The sequence below is a fragment of the Elgaria multicarinata genome, chromosome 16 (assembly GCF_023053635.1).
Source record: "Elgaria multicarinata webbii isolate HBS135686 ecotype San Diego chromosome 16, rElgMul1.1.pri, whole genome shotgun sequence".
NCBI lineage: Eukaryota > Metazoa > Chordata > Lepidosauria > Squamata > Anguidae > Elgaria > Elgaria multicarinata.
In genome coordinates, this window is record NC_086186.1 from 11811334 (window position 1) to 11831209 (window position 19876).

Here is a 19876-nt window from a genome sequence, read left to right on the forward strand (position 1 = left end):
GAATTTCAGCAGGTCTTATTTGTATATATGGGGAACCTGGTGAAATTCCCTCTTCATCACAACAGTTAAAGCTGCAGGAGCTATACTAGAGTGACCAGATTTAAAAGAGGGCAGGGCACCTGCAGCTTTAACTGTTGTGATGAAGAGAGAATTTCACCAGGTTCCCCATATATACAAATGACACCTGCTGAAATTCCCTTTTCTATGCAACTGTTAAAGATACAGGAGCCCTGTCCTCCTTTTCATATGGTCACCGTAGTCATGACTAACTTAAATTTCATTCATTTATATGGATATGCTCCAAGTAGGATTATAATGGATTTTATCCAAAGATTACTTTAGTCTTTTCTACACAAAGCATTTATCGTACTCTCAACATACCCTACTCATGTTTGTTCTTGGGTTCTTTAGATGGCCTCATGATCCTCCACTTGTGCTTCTGTGTCTAACCAATACATTCAGTGAGGGGTGTTTTTTTTTTAGAACAGGAGAAATGTGAAATTAAATTGTGAAAGGAAAGAAAAGTGATTTCCTCTTGTGTATTCCACTATGCTACAGTGCCACCTACAGGTTATGAAGTGGAAATGAAATGCTTCTTCTGGAGTTCTTGGATCTCAATTCTGTGACAAAACGGGAAATAGATGCAGTGGATTAACAGCCTTGTGTAAAAAAAAAGAAAAAAGCTCATAGAAGGAATCCTGAATTTCATTGCAATCATAGACACTGGGCTGTAAGGGACACCTGAAAGGTCGTTCAGATTAACCCTCAAGCCATAACAATATTGTTTTTAACCAAAGAGTTTTGTGACACATTAAACAATAACAGATTTATTGTGCCACAAACTTTCATGATGTAGAGTAGCCTTTTAGAGGAATGACTGGCCTTGCTGGGTAAAGGTGATAGAAATTGTTGTGCAACACATTTGGGGAAGGCTGAAGAGCCCATTTAGTGAGATTCATGAAGTATTGCATTTATATGCATGCTTGTACATGCATGGATGGATGGATAGAGAGAGAGAGAGAGAGACAGACACAGAGAGAGACACACAGACACACAGATCTGGGGATAATAGAAAATTCTGTTATTTTTCCACAACAGACTTAACAAGAAAAGGCATTTTCTGTTATTTATTGCAAAGAAAACCCCAGAAATTGTTGTTGTTTTCCTGCAACAGAAATTCCAACTCTGGAATTTGTTGCATTGATTTGCCTTTCCTTCATCACTAAATTAGATCAATGTTCCAAATAGATCAGAACTGATTTCAGTTTCAAAATGGCTCTCTTCCCCGTTCTGCGCCACACTGACAACATTCAGCATGGACATTTAAAGGTACTCTTAGTGCCAGTTATTATTCTGCTTCTTGGAAATTATACACTGCTGATCCATGTTAAATTCGTTCCTTTGATTAAACAGCACCATCTAGAGGCTATAGTCAGAGTTAACCTTGGACGTGGACTTCTTTTTTTCTGTGATGGCTTCCTAAAGGGCAGGCAGAGATTGGGATCAATCTTTCCCCACAGGAAATAAGTATGTGGCCTCTGCTTGATTACATTCCTCATTCACTGACTTCCTCTATGCTAGGACTAAAGGCAACCTTTGGGGGCTGTGAGTAGATTTGGCAATTAGAGAAACTGTCCTGGGCATCGACCATGGGAGGCAAGGCAAATGACAAGTCACCTGCCCAAAAGAAGTGAGGACAAGGCAGAGGCAGGTTCTGAGCCCCAAAACTCCTTTGAACCCAAACTTTTCAGCATCAACAGAAACTTCTTTTACAGCCATCCCAGCTGCTGGTAAGTCAATGCGTTAATTTTAAAATAAAATTGGGAGGCATAGGGCACCTTCATGGGTGCCAAGAAGGGTGTCTGGGAGGTGTCCTGGTGCTAACAGGTGCTGCGTTGCTTACCCCCTTCTCTATGCTAATCTGTCACAAACAACAATAAAACTTGAAAGCCTCATTATCACCTCATTCACTTGCCAGAGCAAGGAAAATCTGTCAATTAGCTTGGCAATCTAGCAGATGTTGCACTGCTCCAGATCCCCCCCCCCAAAAAAGTGCAGAATCTGTGCTCCTCTATGTTTGCCCTCCACTACACCACTGTTAATGCCTGCCTCATAAGTGTGGGCCTAATTGCAGGGCTCAGACCTGAGGAGAAGCAAAGCTGCTGTCATGCCTGGGTTTCGTTTGAGCATTCAAAATATGTTTTAGCAATGGGAATCGATTTTAATTAACAATAGTAACAGGACAAAAAACACAATACAATTTTGGATAGTTTTGAAAGTGTAATGTGTTCACAAAACGGTAACTTTTAAATAATTAAAATTCTAAGAAGCATTTGGACAGAGAAGATGTCATAAACAGGAGCAGGTTTGATTGACACACACCAAGAAAGAGTATAAAACGTTATAATGTAAAATGTGCAGCCCAGTGGCAAAATTCAGAGTAAAGCTCGTGTGACAAAATAAGGACTAAGGATCGCAGTGAAGAACGTTCAGAAGTGGGGTGTGTTCTTCATAAAAAGCTATATGATATTTATAACTTCCGTTTTAATTTTGTTTTTACATCAGAAATCGTATTTGTTTCATTTGGAATCCAGTATGCCAAGTAACCAGAACAGCCAGGGATGAAATCCCGTATCTCACCAAGGAATTTCTTCATCTCTTTAGCAGAAGGATAACCTATGAAGTAAATGTGAACAGGTATACATTTCATAAACATGTTTTATTGTATTGGCTTTATGCTGTACACCAGCCTGAAAGTTGATATGATGAAAGGCAGTATATATGTGAGGGAACTGGCTGTCATTTCCGGTTATGACCTTAATGAAGGCCGTGTTCTTTGCGCATGCCTGAAGTCCGAGGCAGACATTCCTACCGAACAGGTTTGAACCGGTTGTGCTATGCTGCCAAGATGCGCACACAATTCCTTTGTGTAAAAGTGTGGGCGTTTCCTCTGCATGAGGGGCGTGTATAAAAAGCCCCTCCTCCCAGTCCCCAGGGCAGCCGCCCGTGGACTCATCCCGTGCTGCTGTTTCGCTAGCGAATAAAGCTATCTGTTAAACAAGAACTTTGGTGTGGACTCCAGTTTCTCCGTGTGGGCTCCAGTTTTTCCGTAACATTCCTGGCGCCCGAACATGGGGCCGCTTCCTTCAACAAGGAAACCTCACGGAGTACTGGACAGCCTGCCAGGGAGATTTCCCCCACTCCAGCTTGCCTCCTCGCAGCTCCCCCCCAGGCGTCCGCCGACACTCATCGGGAGCGCGCCATCAGCTTGCCTTCGGCTTCGCTGATGCCTGGTGATCTGGAGACGGACCGACCTGAGGGGGCGGCGTGGACGCAGCTGAACCTCTGTGGAAGTTTTGCTACAGATACCTTTCTAACCGGCGCCGGAACTTCAAACAGGCAAGTAACAATGAGCTCTCTGTAATCTGTTTCTGTTCTGTTCAGCCAGCTCCCAGGAGCTGAAGGAGGGGCTGGATCAACCCCTCAGAAGCCGGAATGTTTCTCTCTGTAATCTGTTTCTGTTCTGTTCAGCCGGCTCCCAGGAGCTGAAGGAGGGGCTGGATCAACCCCTCAGAAGCCAGAAGGTTTCTCTGTTTTCTGTTTCTCTGCTGGGCTGGATTTGGGAAAGAGGGTGTTGTCTGTGTAATTGGTGTGTGAATGGCAGCCTGATTTCCATAGTTGGCCGTTGGATCCATCAGTCCTCTGGTGCCATTTGGTGCCTGGAAATTCCGGCAACGTGGGCTGGCAGCGTGTGATTGTGAACCTATTGTTTCACCAACTGACTTCCCCACTACCGATAGCCAGTTGGTTCCCCGTCTACCCACCTGATTTGTCTGTCTGTCTGGTGAGTTTAGAAAGTTAGGATGGGGGGAGGTTCTTCCACTCCATTAGATTCATGGTAGAGCTTTTTTTGCAGAAGTTTTTTTTTTGACACTACCCAGTGTAATGTACAAAGGCGAAGAAAGATAAAAGAATCCAGCCCCACCGCCTGAGGCAGCTTCAAAGGACAAACCAATCATACCTTGTCCTCAGGAAGAACTGCCGCCGCCTTATGTTTCGCCTACGGTGCCCCAGATGAGGCCCCCACCAACAATGCCCACTGTTCAGTTCCGCTACTACAGAAAAGTTGGTGTTGTGTTAAAGTGAAAAAAAAAAAAAATTGTCAGTTTATGTTTTCCACCCGGCCCAAGTGAAAAGAGAATGTTTTTTTGTTTCCCTCCTACACATCTACTTGCAGCCTCCTCCTCCCTAGTGTTTTTTTTTTTTTTTTGCTTCTCCTATGCTTAGCAGCTAGAGATAAGGAGTTTTGTTTCAGTAAAAGTTTTGTTCTCAGTAGAAGTAGTCCAAAGATTTTGAAGACTTTCTGTATTTTGTCTTTCACTAACCTCAGATAATTAGAAAATGTAGAGCCCCATTTTCACGGAAGAAATGTCTTCCATAGCTTTGAAGATTCACTGCCTGAGTTAAAAAGCTCCTTGTAAGCACAAATAGTTTTGCCAACCGTTGTGCCAAGATGGGAGAAAGGGAAAGTATGTTGATTTGAAGTGAAGTTGATTTGAAGAAGAGTAAAGTGTATGTGAATAGAAGGAGATAAGAAGTTGAAACGTAAAAAAAAAAAGAAAAGAAAGTGTTTGAAGGTTAGTGTACGTGGCATGGTTTTTGACCAGAAGGAAAAGGGGGGTGAAGAAGCCCTGCCTTGAAAAAGTTAGTGAATGGACAATCTTGCGTCCTCTGCTGACGAAGATTGGAAATACTGAATTGCTATATTTTGTGTGTGTTTTGAACGTTGTGTTCTGAAAATTGCCCAGTGGCTCTTTTTTGGGGGGGGGGGCAGAGATATTCTAACTTTGGCCTAATAGAACTTTTGAAATGCTTTGAGCCCTGAGCCTGAGCCCTAAATGCAACTACAATTGAAATCTAAAAGCACCCCTGTGTTCTTGCATCAGTATCCTTTGAAATTAGAAGCCAGAAGAAGAACACAGCTATTGCTTTTTAAAAATGGACTTGTGAAATGATTAAAGCAATTAAAAACTCCAGCTTGCATTACTGCGTTTGCACTACCAGCCTCAAGCGTGCTGTGCCAAAAACGTGGCACAGACCAGTGGAGTACAGTGGAAGAAGCTGACACCTGAACCCTGCCTGCCAGTCCAGATATGAGATCAACCTCCTTGTGGACCCAAGGCTTGCCTCATTGAATCCTGCCACGTTGATACCTGAACTACAAAGAAGAAGTTCCAGAGCATGACTTGAAGTCTTGCAACTTGGCACCAAACCTCGCCCAGACCTATACGATGACCTCGAGTTGTTTACTGATGGATCCAGCTACAATTGTACAACAAGCAGCTGAACTCGTAGTATGCACAGAAGCCCTGATGCTTGTTTCAGGCAAAAGACTATATTTACTGATTCAAAATATCACATGGACAGATTTGGAAAGAAAGAAGATTTGTGACTGCCTATAGAGCAGTGACCCATGGAGAATTAACAGTTGATCTGTTAGAAGCCCTGATGTTGCCAAAAGAATTGGCTAATTTGTCTACAAACAGCTGCCATAATTGGAGCTAGCCCATTTCTCAGTATTTGAATCCACCTTATGCATAAGAAGACTTGGAATTAGCACAATAACTCAAAGTTTTCAAGAACCCAGAAAGATGGGATTTGTTACCCCTGATGTGCCAAGAATCATCATGACCTCCCTGTTTAAAGACCAGGTGTTTAAAGACCTCACAAGATGGACATTGATCAGACTCTTCAATGACTGAAAGACTTTTTTTGAGAACCATGATCAGCCAAGGAATATAAATGCTCAGTGAATTGTTTTTACTGGCTTCATTTGTAAATGCATCAAAAGAAAAGCCCCTGCAGACATGGACTTGTTATCTTTTTTTTTTTTAAGAATCCAGAACACCATCGCCCTGCTCAGACATCTGGAGACTGCAGGTTACCGTGCTAGTCAAGCCAAAGCCCAAATCTGCAAACAAGAAGTGACATATCTGGGCTTTATCATCAAGAAGAACACTCGACTTTTAGCTGCCAGCAGGACCCAGGCAATCAATTGTATACCCCAGCCCCGGAACAAAAAGAATTACGAGTTTTCCTGGGCATGGCAGGGTACTGCCAGATCTGGATCCTGAACTACGCTGCCCTGACACAGTCCCTCTATGAACTCTTGAAACAGAAAGTCCCTGAATCCGGGACCCTAGACTGAACATCTGAAGCAAAAGAGAGCCTCCGGAATCTTAAATCAGCCCTTACCAGTCCACCCGCTCTAGGACTACCTGATATCAGCAAGCCCTTCCACCTCTATGTAGACGAAAAGAAGGGCACAGCCGTGGGCGTTCTGACCCAGAGAGTGGGTTCGTGGAATCGGCCTGTAGCATACCTAAGCAAGAATACTGATCCTGTGAGCAGAGGTTGGCCAGGATGTCTCCGATGTATCGCTGCCGCATGCCTGCCCTTAACTGAAGCCATTAAACTTACCTATGGGCAGCACATAGAAATCACTGCCTCGCACTCCATGAAAGCCCTGCTAGAAACCCACGGACCAAAGTGGATGACCAACTACGCCTACTGCTTTAAAGGTCCAAGGGAATTCCAGTTGGATTCATTGGAGCCGAGCAAAATTAGCCGCACCCGAGAGATGGCAGGCCACGAAAGGTGCGGGCCTAAAGCTCACCCTGAGGAAACAGCCCTCACCGCTGGACGCGACGGGAGAAGACTCCTCGGGACCGGCAACCGAGGGAGCGAAATAACTGGGGGCGCTGCATCCCCTCTCAACCTGGAAAGAAGAGGTGGACACCGCCCGAAGCATGTTTTGCCTATTTTGCTCTTCCTGCTGACCCTGAGCACTCTGAGTCAAAACTTGATCTCTGCTCCTCTTGTATACAAACAGTGAAACTGCATAACCAAATCAAACAGACTATTATATATCAGAGTAAATTGCAGTGTACTGAGACCAAAACGTCTTGCACTTTCCGTAATGTTTCTTTCTCAGCATGTTCTCTTAATGACAAAGTCACATGTTTTGATCCCAGAGAAAAATCCTGTTAAATGGCACCTAGAGGTCAGAGATGCTAACCAGCAAGGTACACTATTGTAGAAAATACCCCTTAGAACCCCAAATTCTCCAGCTTCTGTGATCATAGACCCTTGCAAGATCTCCCACTGGCCAGATCAGTGTGGGGATCTCAGCTGGGAGAAGACATACATGCACGAAGACAAATATATATGCCCCTCCACAGACCCGATGCAGACTACCATCCCCAAACAAGCCAATTGCGATAACAGCTGTCCTTATTAGAACTGTGTATGGTGGGCCACTTATCCAACAACACCCCCCCTTAGTAAAATCCACGCCTCTTTAACCAAAGTGCCAGTCCTCAGTAACTGCAAAGCACAACAGTGCAACTTAGTGAATTTTACCGTTTTTAACCCACAACAGTTCGTGACCACTTTTGGGAACCAATTCGGGCTCCGCATTCATGGACGGGGAGCAGATCCCCTGGGGCGGATTTATCTGAAGCTCACCCAGTTTGTAGAAACAGGCCACACCATACAAGAGCACTTCTTCCAAGACTTTTAGAAAGAAGTCGAACAGCCTTTTGAAGTGCCAGAGATAGCGCGCAACCTTTTTGTCACTTTTGCAGAAACTGTCGCTGCGACTCTGAATGTATCTAATTGTTATGTATGTGGAGGAACCAACCTAGGAGACCAATGGCCTTAGGAAGCCCAAGAATACAATGTCAGCCAGCCGTATAATAAGACCACTGACCCCAATCCCCATAGTCAGTGGATGCTGACAAACACCCTAATTGGAAGGCGGTGCATCCAAAGAATATCTTCCGGGGGTCCCAAGATCGGAGAAACCCCGTGTCAGACCATTACCACGCTGAACCAAACTATCTTGTCCTATTGACCAAATCAAACCGTCATACCTCCTAATCGCCCATGGCCAAGCTCACTTCAGGCCAGGGCTTAGGCTCATGGTTCAATTAGTTTGGTGGGCTAAAAGAGATGATCAGTATTGTTGTTATAAGAATTATGTTATGCTTGCTGTTACCCTGTCTTATGCCAATGATTATACAAAGTTTGAAGGACATGATAGAGCAAATTGCAGATAAACGTACTGCAGTGCATCTAATGGCCTTGCAGGATTACAGGCCAGTCCCTGTCAATGATGACAATCTAGGATAATGATAGCACTCTGTGCCTTCGCTAAGAGTGTATCAAAGGGGGGAATGTGAGGGAACTGGCTGTCATTTCCGGTTATGACCTTAATGAAGGCCGTGTTCTTTGCGCATGCCTGAAGTCCGAGGCAGACATTCCTACCGAACAGGTTTGAACCGGTTGTGCTATGCTGCCAAGATGCGCACACAATTCCTTTGTGTAAAAGTGTGGGCGTTTCCTCTGCATGAGGGGCGTGTATAAAAAGCCCCTCCTCCCAGTCCCCAGGGCAGCTGCCCGTGGACTCATCCCGTGCTGCTGTTTCGCTAGCGAATAAAGCTATCTGTTAAACAAGAACTTTGGTGTGGACTCCAGTTTCTCCGTGTGGGCTCCAGTTTTTCCGTAACATTCCATACAGATTTTAAATAATAAATACATGGTATGTTAGACAGATTTCTTTACACTAAGGGTCAAACTACAAGTGATGCAAATGATCCATACTCAAGTCTCCTGGTGTCTTGTTCCATATCAATAATACATGGAATACAAATAATAATAATAATAATAATAATAATAATAATAATAATAATAATAATAATAATATAGCCCCTGACCTTCCACCTTGATCCCGATTTTCCACATATCCTTCCCCAAACACTGCAGTACCAACCATACCTCCTAACTCCACTTTGTGGCTGCTTTGGAGAAAAGCAAAAGACGTATTCCTAATCTACACCAAGCAGGATATAGCACTATGAAAGTCACATATATTGTAACCCTTAATAGCAATAATTCCTAAAAACTACACTTTCTTCTTACCTGTCACCATGTTACTTGCAGGATAATCCTGAAGTGGAATGTATGCCAATTTCCCTATTTCTAATGTTGCCGGGGCTTGAATGTCTTCTCTGTAATTACAGAAAGTAAATTGCATTATTATTTATTACTGCAGAAGCATTTCCTTGTGTTTTGTTGTACAATGAATACAGTTCCATGTAATCTTTTTGTGGGTGGGTGGGGGGGAAGCCATAACAGTTAAAGCAGTGTGAAATATAAATGCTTTGTGGTATAGGCATGGAGCAAGGCAGTGGGACAGGATACATTATGTACCCTGATATACTGTCGTGTTTCCCAAAACCTCCCGCCTTATTGGGAGACAATAAAGAGGTCTGCCACATAATCCACAAAGCTTTATTCCGGCAATAAACATCTCTTCCCACTTGAAGAGAGTCTAACCTCTAGGAACTTTCCTCTAAGCAAAACTGTCCATATGAAGTAAGAAAATTGTCCTTTCAAGAAAAACAGAAAGCCTTCTCCCAGAACATTTTAACTTCAAGGAGATTGGTTCTGAAGAAGCCTTTGGCAAGAAGCTAGGTGAGCTGACCTTCTCTTGCCTTCCTTTAGCTTCGCCTATTTGAGTCTGCAGCGTACTCTAGGATCAGCCCTCCCCCTCTGAAGAATACTGATTTCCCACAGACTGTGTGTTGTTAACGTTTTCAGAGATAAATGGATACTGTTGTTTTTATACTGTTTTTATGTTTTTTAAATTTTTGTATACTTTTAATGTTTACTATTTTTATTTGTTGGAAACTGCCCAGAGAGCTTCGGCTGTGGGGCGGTATATAAATGTAATTAAATAAATAAATAAGGTCTGGCAAAAGTTCATCCCCAGCTGGTGAAGAGCCCGTGAGAGTCACCTCCCCCACTCCCCGTGTAGTCTGGCATGTTTCTGGTGCTGTCTCTTCTGCTTCAGAATCTGATTCCGATTGATCACCTGAAACTCTTTCTCAAAGCCTAAGGGGAACAGGCCTCATCATGACATATACCCATCCTTTCTAGCCATGGGAGCTCAGAAGTACATGCAGATGGAGTTCCTTTGTCCCAAATGACTTCTTTTGCACAGAGGAAACTAATCTGCCATTGGGTGGCCACGTCTCCAGGCCTCTATTTGAATGGCTGCCAGAAGACTGTCATCTATTTGAAGGTGTCCTTTATTTGAAGGACTGCTCAGTCCAAGTCAAGTTTAAAGATAAAGAATGCTAAAGAGGGAGAGCAGCAGCGGCCTTGAAGTTGCTCATCAGCATTTACCACCTGGATAGCAGACTGAGATTTACTGTATTTCTATTAAATTACCATTATTATTTCTATTATGAAAATGATATGGAAATGTTTATCTTCTTGTGTCCTCTTTTTTTGGTAATGTATTTCCGCTTTTTTGGCAATTTATAAGTGGCTGGACATAGACTTTGTCATATTTAAAGAAGACCTGTTGAAATCAATGGGATTTAAGTTCATAAATCCCATTGATTTCAATGGTCTATTCCTAGTATGACTAAATCTGGATCCAATCCATTATCTAGGGTGACCATATGAAAAGGAGGACAGGGCTCCTGTATCTTTAATAGTTGTATTGAAAAGGGAATTTCAGCAGGTGTCATTTGTATATATGGAGAACCTGGTGAAATTCCCTCTTCATCACAACAGTTAAAGCTGCAGGTGCCCTGCCCTCTTTTAAATCTTGTCACTCTAGTATAGCTCCTGCAGCTTTAACTGTTGTGATGAAGAGGAAATTTCACCAGGTTCTTCATATATACAAATGACACCTGCTGAAATTCCCTTTTCTATGCAACTGTTAAAGATACAGGAGCCCTGTCCTCCTTTTCATATGGTCACCCTACATTATCTGGACATTTTAAATAAAATGATTGAAAAATTATGAACTGACAATGAGCCAGCAGAACGCTATTGTTGCCATCAGTATATTTTAGGCCTTGCACAATCCTACAGTCATCCAACAACATAAAATACATACCTTCTTTGCAGCCCTCTCTTGCCCTTTAGATTTTCTTCCTCCCTACTATGCTTTACTTCACCATGTCGACTGGGCTGTGGATATTCAAAATGATCATAGTTGATAGTGTGCTCAAGACTCAATATAACGATGCACTTTCATAATGAAATCAGTCTATAAATATTAATGGTATACTTAAGCAATGTAATGATCAACACCAATCCACAGATTATTCATAGCTAAACTATAACACCAAGTTCAAGCTAAACATTTCACCACTAGGTATGAGAGTTATTGCTCCGTCCTTATCTGTGGTAGGAGACAGTGGCCATCCTTCTTGCCAAAACCAGATACTTGTCCCTATTGTGGATCTGCTCACAAGCTTATTAGATAAGCTCTAAGGAGGTGGATGTAAAGGAAGGAATGGACAGAGAGAGGAAGAGAAAGATATTGAGGAAGAGACTGGCACGTAGAGAGACTAGCAGGCAGAGAGAGGGAGGCATGCAGAGCGACAGGCAAACAGAAACAGAAAGGCAGGCAAACAAGGGGGGAAAGGGCTTCTCGACATGGGGGTTTTAACCCTGTGATTGAAATGGGTTACTCACAGAAGTTTGTGGGTCCTTTACATGACTTCATCAACCTCCAGCACCTTTCTCATGCTTTCTGACCATTTCCATGGCTTAATTTGAAACAGACATAATGAGTTAAGCAAAAGAGCCAGTTTCAATTTGTGTATGTAAAGATGAAGTGGTGCTATAGCAGCATCTATATAATGAAACATACAGAACTTGCAGATGAAGTCAATCACCTGGGGGGGGGGGACAGGAAGTGTGTGAGAGTTGATCTTAATCCCTCAAAGAATCTGAAAGTAGTTGCGTGATAGAAACCTGATGTGGAGAAGCCCAAAGACGACCGGGGGGGGGGGGGGAGAGAGAGAGAGAGAGAATGATACACTAGCTTAATGTTATTTTAAATTATTTCATTTTGGGACTTATATGCCATAGAGTACACACAAATAATACATTTTAAAAATCACAGATAATGGTGGTCAAATCCTATGGTAGTATTTGAAGAAATAAGCAATATGACCATACAAATCACTGGGACTCCAGTACTTGCAATTCTGGGGAGGTGTTTTTTAAGGATTTTCAGTCTGCACTGCATAAAGACTTTATTTTACACTCAGCAGAAAGAGCAATATTAACAATGCACTAGAAAAAAAATGATTGGACAATGGTTGATTTCACAGCTTTGGGAGCATTTGTTAATAGTCAAAAGCAATCACTACGTAAAGGTTACTAAAAGTCATGTAAAATCTAAAACATTTAATGCAATATGGTACCCATTATTGTGGTATGTCCATCAAATATCCCTTAAGGATCATTATAAAATTTTGTTAACTTACTAAAAGAAAATCATTTCAGCTTGAAGGTTTTATGATTCTGTATATTATGTATCCTAACTAAATTGGTTGTAATTGATTGTTTTCGTCTTCTTTTTTTCAGGTTTATAATCACTGTACTATTTTTTTATATAATAAATTGTATTTTTTTTAATCCCAAATAACAAAATTATCAGAACAAAGCAAATAATGAAATTAAAGTCAGCTACATTCAAGATATTCTTCTTACCTGCTGCTTCAGAGTGTTGGTTATCTGCTCCCATATAAAGCTACCAATTTTTTCTCTAATTTCTGCAGAAAATGCCAAAAAACACCCCACTCAAGGGGAGGAACAGTTATGCAGTAAAGGTTTTTCAGATGATGCAATATAATAGCCATCACTCACTAACAGTGGTTGCTGCTGCATTGTGGCTCTTTAAATGTTTAATAGCAGTGCCCATTTCCCAAGCACATACATGCAACTTCTCATGATAGATACAGGCACAGGTGTGAAACCTCCACAGAATGATGCCATTCTTGCAAATACATTTTGAGATCCAACATTTACAAACAACACTTTGAGTTGTGTGAAGATGTGTTTGTAATTACACATTTACGTCATTTGCATACACATACATGCAAATTTATATATGCATTCCTAGGGAGTACTTGTATTTGCATGTACAACTGCACATATAACACCAGCTCTGCAATGAGGCTTACTCCCAGGAAAATAGGGATAGGATTGCAGCCTTCCAGTGCAATTCTATGCATGTCTACTCAGAAATAAGCCCCACTGGTTTACTCCCAGGTAAGTCGACACAGGATGGTAGGCTGAAGAATAATTTCTTTCCACAACTTTGTTTTAGTGGGCTCCCTAAGCATGCTAACAGAAAGGCAAGATGTACATTTTGCACAAACATACAAAAATGTATGGAAGAGATTAAAGACTGATTTATGTCATATTTGCCATACTGGATACATGCAGATTTCCAGACCATTTCCCCCTACACCCCATGATAGGGCTTAGCATTTATTTCAGAACAAATTAAAAATGAAACCGAATGAGCCCTGTTTGGTTCAGTTTTCATTTATTCCAAAACAAATGCATCAAAGAAAGAATGAGTGTAAACGGGATTCCTATTCATGCCATTTGAAGATATGGAGGGATTATCTGCTGCTGGCAGAAGCAAAAGATCTGAGTTCAGTGCCCACTCCTGATGGCTGCCCATTTTTTCTTCAGAATGCTGGGCATTCTAAGAGGAAACTTTATGGCCATCAGGAGCAGCCGGGGATGTCAGCTCACCCGCTGCCACTGCCACAAACAGCTTCAAAAGTCTAAGGCCCCATCTACACCATGCAGCATATTGCACTATGAAAGCAGTATATAAAAAGCAGGAGCCACACCAGGCAGGATATACTGGTATGAAAGAGGTATATGGTATATGTCAACGGGCCCCAACAGTTGTCAGTGCACTTCAATTACCGCTATAAAGCAGTAGTGTGGCTCCTGCCTTTTATATACCACTTTCATACTGCTTTCATAGTGCAATATCCCACTTGGTGTAGATGAGGCCAAAGAAAGAAACACAGGCAACAAAAATGTGTGTAAATAATGTAACAAATGTGATTGTAAATCAGGGACTAATGAAATCAAAGTGATTTTAATGAATGAATGACCAAGCAAAATCAGCCTTTAATTACGTATGATTACCAAAAAAGACAACAACCCTAAATGTAACAGCAAAATGGCGGGGGTGGGTTATTGTACATCACAACCTCATACACCAATATACACACCTTGTTGCAAGCACGCTGGTGGAAGGAGGAAATGTCCTAAGGGCACGGTGTTTTTTATTTGGGAGTTGGCACTTGCAGTGAGATAATCGGAATGAAAAACTGTGATTCTGTCTTCTAGATAATCTATGCTCTGGTGGACTCTAGAGGAGGAAGAGGCGGAATTATAAAAGTAAACAGGCCACATCCAATCAAAATTATTTTCATTGCTGCTCTCAATGAACTCTTCAGGGGAGTGAGCCCCTCCAATGACAGGTTGTGATGGATCAGTCCAGGTTGCAGATTTGGAGGATGATTAAAGGGATGGGCAGACGGTAGATAGGAATCCACTGGTAGAACTCTGGGTGATTTGCAGTCAATCAGCAAGGGTTTCTTTCTGACTCCCAATTTTTTAACAAAGGCAACAATAAAATGAGTTTTTCCTCCTAAATTCAGCTGCTTGATGAAGAAAACGTTGGGGTAATCAGAAGTGGAATTTTTGCAAGCTCAGTTCAACACTGGAACTGAAAACAGAACATGCTCAGAGGTACCTTAATCTTTAATTTGACATGTGTCTTTTGCACCCAGTGCTGTTTGGTAGATCTTGCAGTTCCATCAGCCCACCCTGTGTTATTATATTTTACCACCAGAAGGTGGAGCCATTAGGATTTTCTGCCTTAGCGGTAACATCTCTTCTCTTGTGCCATCTTTCTACTGCCAAGTTTATGTACAGTACAGTCAAATAAAAACTTTGACCTTGATTTTCCATGTTATCTGTAAAAGCTATCACTGTGATTTGTATATTTAATGCATCTTGATAACACTGAACTTTAAATAGCCGTGTGTGTGTGTTACTTTCTTCAATGATATGCTCATTCCAAAATTGGTCAGTTTGGTTTTTCTTATCTTTCTTCTTATAAAGACTATATTCTCCAGGTTCTCTGGGCAGAAGTTGCACACAGTAAGAAAAAGAAAAAGTCGCCCAAATACTAGGGCTGCCAACTTTACAAGACATTTCTGTAGCTAGATTTTCAACAACAGGTTGATTTGTAGACATTAGTAGGTAGTGAAGTTTACCTTCACTATTGAAAGTTTCACCTGATTTCTGCAAATTATGCTGCTGTTAAAGAGCGATGTGTAACCTGCAGTCGGGGCAAAAACTTCACCCAACACCATGCTCCTGATCTGACTCAGGGAAGAGAGGTGGGATATTTCTACCAACTATTTGTTTTTCAAAAAATCAACCATACAAGGGCAAACTACATAACAAACTAGTGTTTTCTCATGTCCCGGGATTTCCTTAAAAACAGCTGGTGGAATCGATGCCTCATCCCAGATGTGAAGACCCTGATATGGGCTTCACTTCTGAGTTTTGTTGTAGCAACATTCTCCTCTACAAGCATCACAGTTCAACTCATGTATTGATGGCCTATTGTTTCAAGTAGCCAGCTGACATACCGGCCTGCAAACTGCTTAATATTAGAAGCTGGAGTGCTGATTTATAAATCATTCATAGGAAAACTTGGGCTAAAGAGGTATTGGAGAAGGCTCAGAGATCAGTAGTGGGGCATATTTTAAGAAACAGCCTGAAAAAGAACCTTGCCTGATACCTTGGAAAGTTGGTATCAAAGTAGATACCAGGTATGCTTTAGGGTGGATTCCTGCATTGAGCATGGGGTTGGACTCAATGGCCTTATAGTCCCTTTTCGAACTCTACTATTCTATGATTCTACTTGTTTCTGAACTAGAAGGACCAGTTAGTCTGACTCACTATAAGGTAAGTTCATATGACCATATCATTGCTCACCCTCATCCTAGAAAGAAACCCGTTAGTGTGGACATAGCCTGAGTTTTTATATTCATAATGCCTTTAAACATTTGGAGAGCACTTTCCTTCCTCAAGAGGCCTGGGGTTCAGGCTTCTGTGGGAGATGAAATGTCCTCCTGTCAGAAATGAAGCATTAGAAGCAGAAATAGGAGAATGGAGTGTGCATGGCCAGACTCTTCAGTAACAAAATGTACCTTTTTGTATCAGGGTGGGAAGCATCGCTGCTGAACAGGTAATCAGCAACATCCTTGTCTGTGATTACTCCTCCTTCAGCAACTGCAGAAATGGAATTTGCATAAATGAATACCTTTCATTAAAATGTTGTGCAGTTAAAATGTCATGTTCACATAAAGCACCTTCTAGATTGGGGGCAAAAAACTTATGCCAGAAGTATGTTAGTGTTTAAGGTGCCACAAAACAGGAAATGACCAATGTTAATAATATGATTGTCACTTCCTGCATTTAATTTCCTTTGGAACTCTTTATGATTCTTCACCCCCACTTCGCCACCACATCTACTGTATATAAAACTTGAAACCGTCCATAATACTCCATGCATCTGATGAAGCGGGCTATAGTCCACGAAAGCCTATGCCTGAATAAATTTGTTAGTCTTTAAGGAATCACAAGACATTTTGTTGCTTTTGCTGCAATAGACTAATATGGCTCCTGTCTAGAAAAGCTGGTAATTATTTATAATGACAAGCGGTGCCCTATGAGTAGTGTATCACTGGGGCCATAGCTAGACCTAAGGTTTATCCCTGGATCGTCCAGGGGTCAAACCTGTTCATCTAGGTGACACACAGGGGATCCAGTGCTCAGGCAGGGGCGAACCCTAGATGATCCCAGGATAAACCTTAGGTCTAGCTGTGGCCTGGGTCAAAGCTTCAGAAGCTCCATCCCTTAAATGGAGCTGCATTCCGTTTCCTTGTCTCTAACTGGCATGACATTGTGACATATTTCGCCTCTAACCCTGTCTGCTTTGCAAGAAGCCAATGAAGTCTTGAGGCTGGCATGATGGCCCTTCGGATTCATGATGGCTACATCAAACTTCTAGGCTCAGACAGTATGCCATGAGAGAGCTATCACCTTCATGCCTGGCTTGTGAGCTTCCCAGAGGTTAGCTTTTGTGGGAAGTAGGACTTTGGACTACATGTCTCTTTGGTTAAATCTAGCAGGGCTCTTCTTTTGGTTTTAATGCATGCCACAGAAGTGCCTGTCCATGCACTTTGAGAATGATATGGGCATCAAATAGCTGTCTGGTAAGCCCTGGCATCTATATCCAGCAGAGGTGTAGTAGGAAATTTTGAAATGCAGCTGTTTGTCATGACAGTGCCCATAGCCACACCCCGAAGGTGAGTCCAAAAAGGTAGTATGCATTTGCGTGTGTTTTGCTGTTTTTAATGTTTTTGTTTCTTATTTTAAGGTTTGGTTATTTAAAATTGCTGTAGGGGTTTAAAGAAATAAGGTGGTGTATAAATGATTGTAGTTGCTTGGATAATCCATTCCCCTCCCCCCACAGCTACTGTGAGGATTATAGCTAAATTCAAAGGAATGGCAATTATATTTTTGTCCCTGTTAATCAAAACATCCCAGAACTTCAACCCTCTGTAAAATTCAACCCTGCAAGCCATGACTCCAATACACCACTGATATCCAGCTCCAACACATGTGACATGAGGATAAATGCCTTCCAGGAAGGAAGGAACCTTCCAGAACATTTTTCTAGGGATGTGCTCCGCTTCTAATCGGACCGGAGAAGCAGGAGCGGAGCGGGGGGCTTCACCTGCCCTTAAGGCGGAGGCGAAGAGGATCGAGGTGAAGGCAGATCCTTCGCCTCGATCCGGAGCTCCGCCGGAAAGGTAAGTGGGGTTTACCAGGCCCTGCCGCTGTCGCTGTCGCCCATGCAGCGACGGCGGCAGGGCCCGGTAACCCCCCTCCCCGCCCTCCTCTCCCTTACCTGCCTCCGTCCGCGGTCCGTTGGCATCTTCAATTGAGCCCGCGATTCCACCAGGAAGCCTGGGCCGCTTTGAAGATGGCGACGGACCACGGACGGAGGCAGGTAAGGTCCCCCTCTCCCTTGGTCCTTTACCGGGCTCTGCTGCTGGGACTGTCTTGAGTCTCGGCATGCGTATGTATCCCTGGACAAGCTTTCATGGTGGCGAGTTTGAGATTTTTAACGTGCAAATTGACGGAGCTATGGAAAGGGGTGTGAATGGGGTGCCCGGTTTTCATAAATTCCCCAAAAATCAGGGGATGATGGGACTGCCTTGAGTCTCGGCATGCATATGTATCCCTGGATAAGCTTTCATGGTGGTGAGTTTGAGATTGTTAATGTGCAAATTGACGGAGCTATGGAAAGGGGTGTGAATGGGGTGCCCGATTTTCATAAATTTCCCCAAAATCAGGGGATGATGGGATTGCCTTGAGTCTTGGCGTGCGTGTGTATACCTCCATGAGGTGTCATGGTGCCAAACTTGAGGTTTCTAACTTTAACAGAAAAAAAGTTGTATACTTTTTTAGCTTAATGCAAGCCGGGGGGGGGGGGGAAACGGAGCTCCGATCCGGATTCGGAGCGCCGAGCGGAGCGGAGTGGACATAGCCGGAGCGGGGGCATGGCGGAGCGGCCCGATCCGAAAATCACAGATCTAGAAGTGAAGCGGAGCGGGGGGTCCGTGCACACCCCTACATTTTTCCACCCTGCAAATCACCCTAAAGATGTTTTTTCCCCCAGGGGAGGGGGATGGATAGATAGATAGATAGATAGATAGATAGATAGATAGATAGATAGATAATACATTTAGTTCTGTTGTGGTACACTGGATGCTTCCTGGTTAAGGGCTCCTAGCACTATCAATTAAGGCAGCTATTTCATCTTTTTCTCCTTAACGGATGTTCTGTGGTAAGAAAAAAGACATTAGCAGCGGTGTGAAAACGCAGGAGGGTTATAAGTGGAAGATGAAGATGTCTGGACTCCTCTGTAAAATGGGGTGAATAAAAACCTCATGCAGAAGCAGCCTATTTGTCTCCTCAGAAATTAGAAAGATCACAGCTCCCACTTCCCACCCCTTCTGATGCCAATCTTCTTCCCTCAGTGGAAGCATTGGGTTTGACTTTCACCCTCAGCTTTCTCTCATACTGAGGGATATCTTCTTCTCAGAGTCAGGACTTCCCTCACCCCAAAAGCCGCAAAGCTCTTGACTGACACTTTGAGAAAACCAGGCATGGCAGCCATTGAACATCCTGCTCTGAGGCAAAGTGGGGTCCTTTCAAGCCTCCACTTTCCCGCCTTTTCTTTTGATACAATGAAATTATGACCCACATGGGGAAGGAGGAACATGTCTCCGCCCACTCCCCACATGACACATGTTGTACATGCCAACCGTCACATAAATGCACACATTTTCTACTGCGTGTTGTACATGGACTGAGAAGCCACAGAGAACATCGTGCTTTTCCTCAGACAAGTTTATGCACAGAGGGCTTCATACTGTTACTGCAATACCCACATTCCAGTATTACTTAAAGAATTTAAATCTATAATGTGTTCATTATGAACACATCTATAATGTGTGCATTCCAATTTGAGGGGGTCATGGGCAAAATGCCCTTTGATGCATCCCCTCCTCCATTGGTGGGCCCTGCTGTGACAAGCAGCAGTACCAGTCTGAGCTGTACCAGGCAGCCGGTTCTGCCATTTTAGTTTTCCATAATACCCCACATCAACATTATGTAAGGGTAGGGTTGCCATATTCTGAATCTACAAAACCAGGACAATTTTTTTTTTGGGGGGGGGGGTGGCTAGGATTTAAAAAAACAAAACCTGAGCAATATGTAAAGGTCTAGGGGAAGAAAGAAAGCTATCTAAGCTTCAGTTATCTAACACTCCAATCCTATGTGTGTCTATTCAGAAACAAATCCTATTAAGTTAAATAGG

At 42.8% G+C, this 19876-nt stretch overlaps 1 protein-coding gene across 1 annotated transcript; it reads right to left on the minus strand.

The window, feature by feature from the left end:
• Positions 1 to 2530: 2530 nt before the first annotated feature.
• Positions 2531 to 19181, minus strand: TERB2 (telomere repeat binding bouquet formation protein 2). The gene is made up of 7 exons (XM_063142598.1): positions 19118 to 19181; positions 16134 to 16215; positions 14136 to 14275; positions 12586 to 12647; positions 11581 to 11633; positions 8983 to 9071; positions 2531 to 2676 (listed from the first exon to the last, which is right to left on the minus strand). Exons 1-7 carry the CDS (start codon positions 19179 to 19181, stop codon positions 2531 to 2533), a joined length of 636 nt encoding a protein of 211 aa, XP_062998668.1.
• Between the last annotated feature and the right edge of the window lie 695 nt (positions 19182 to 19876).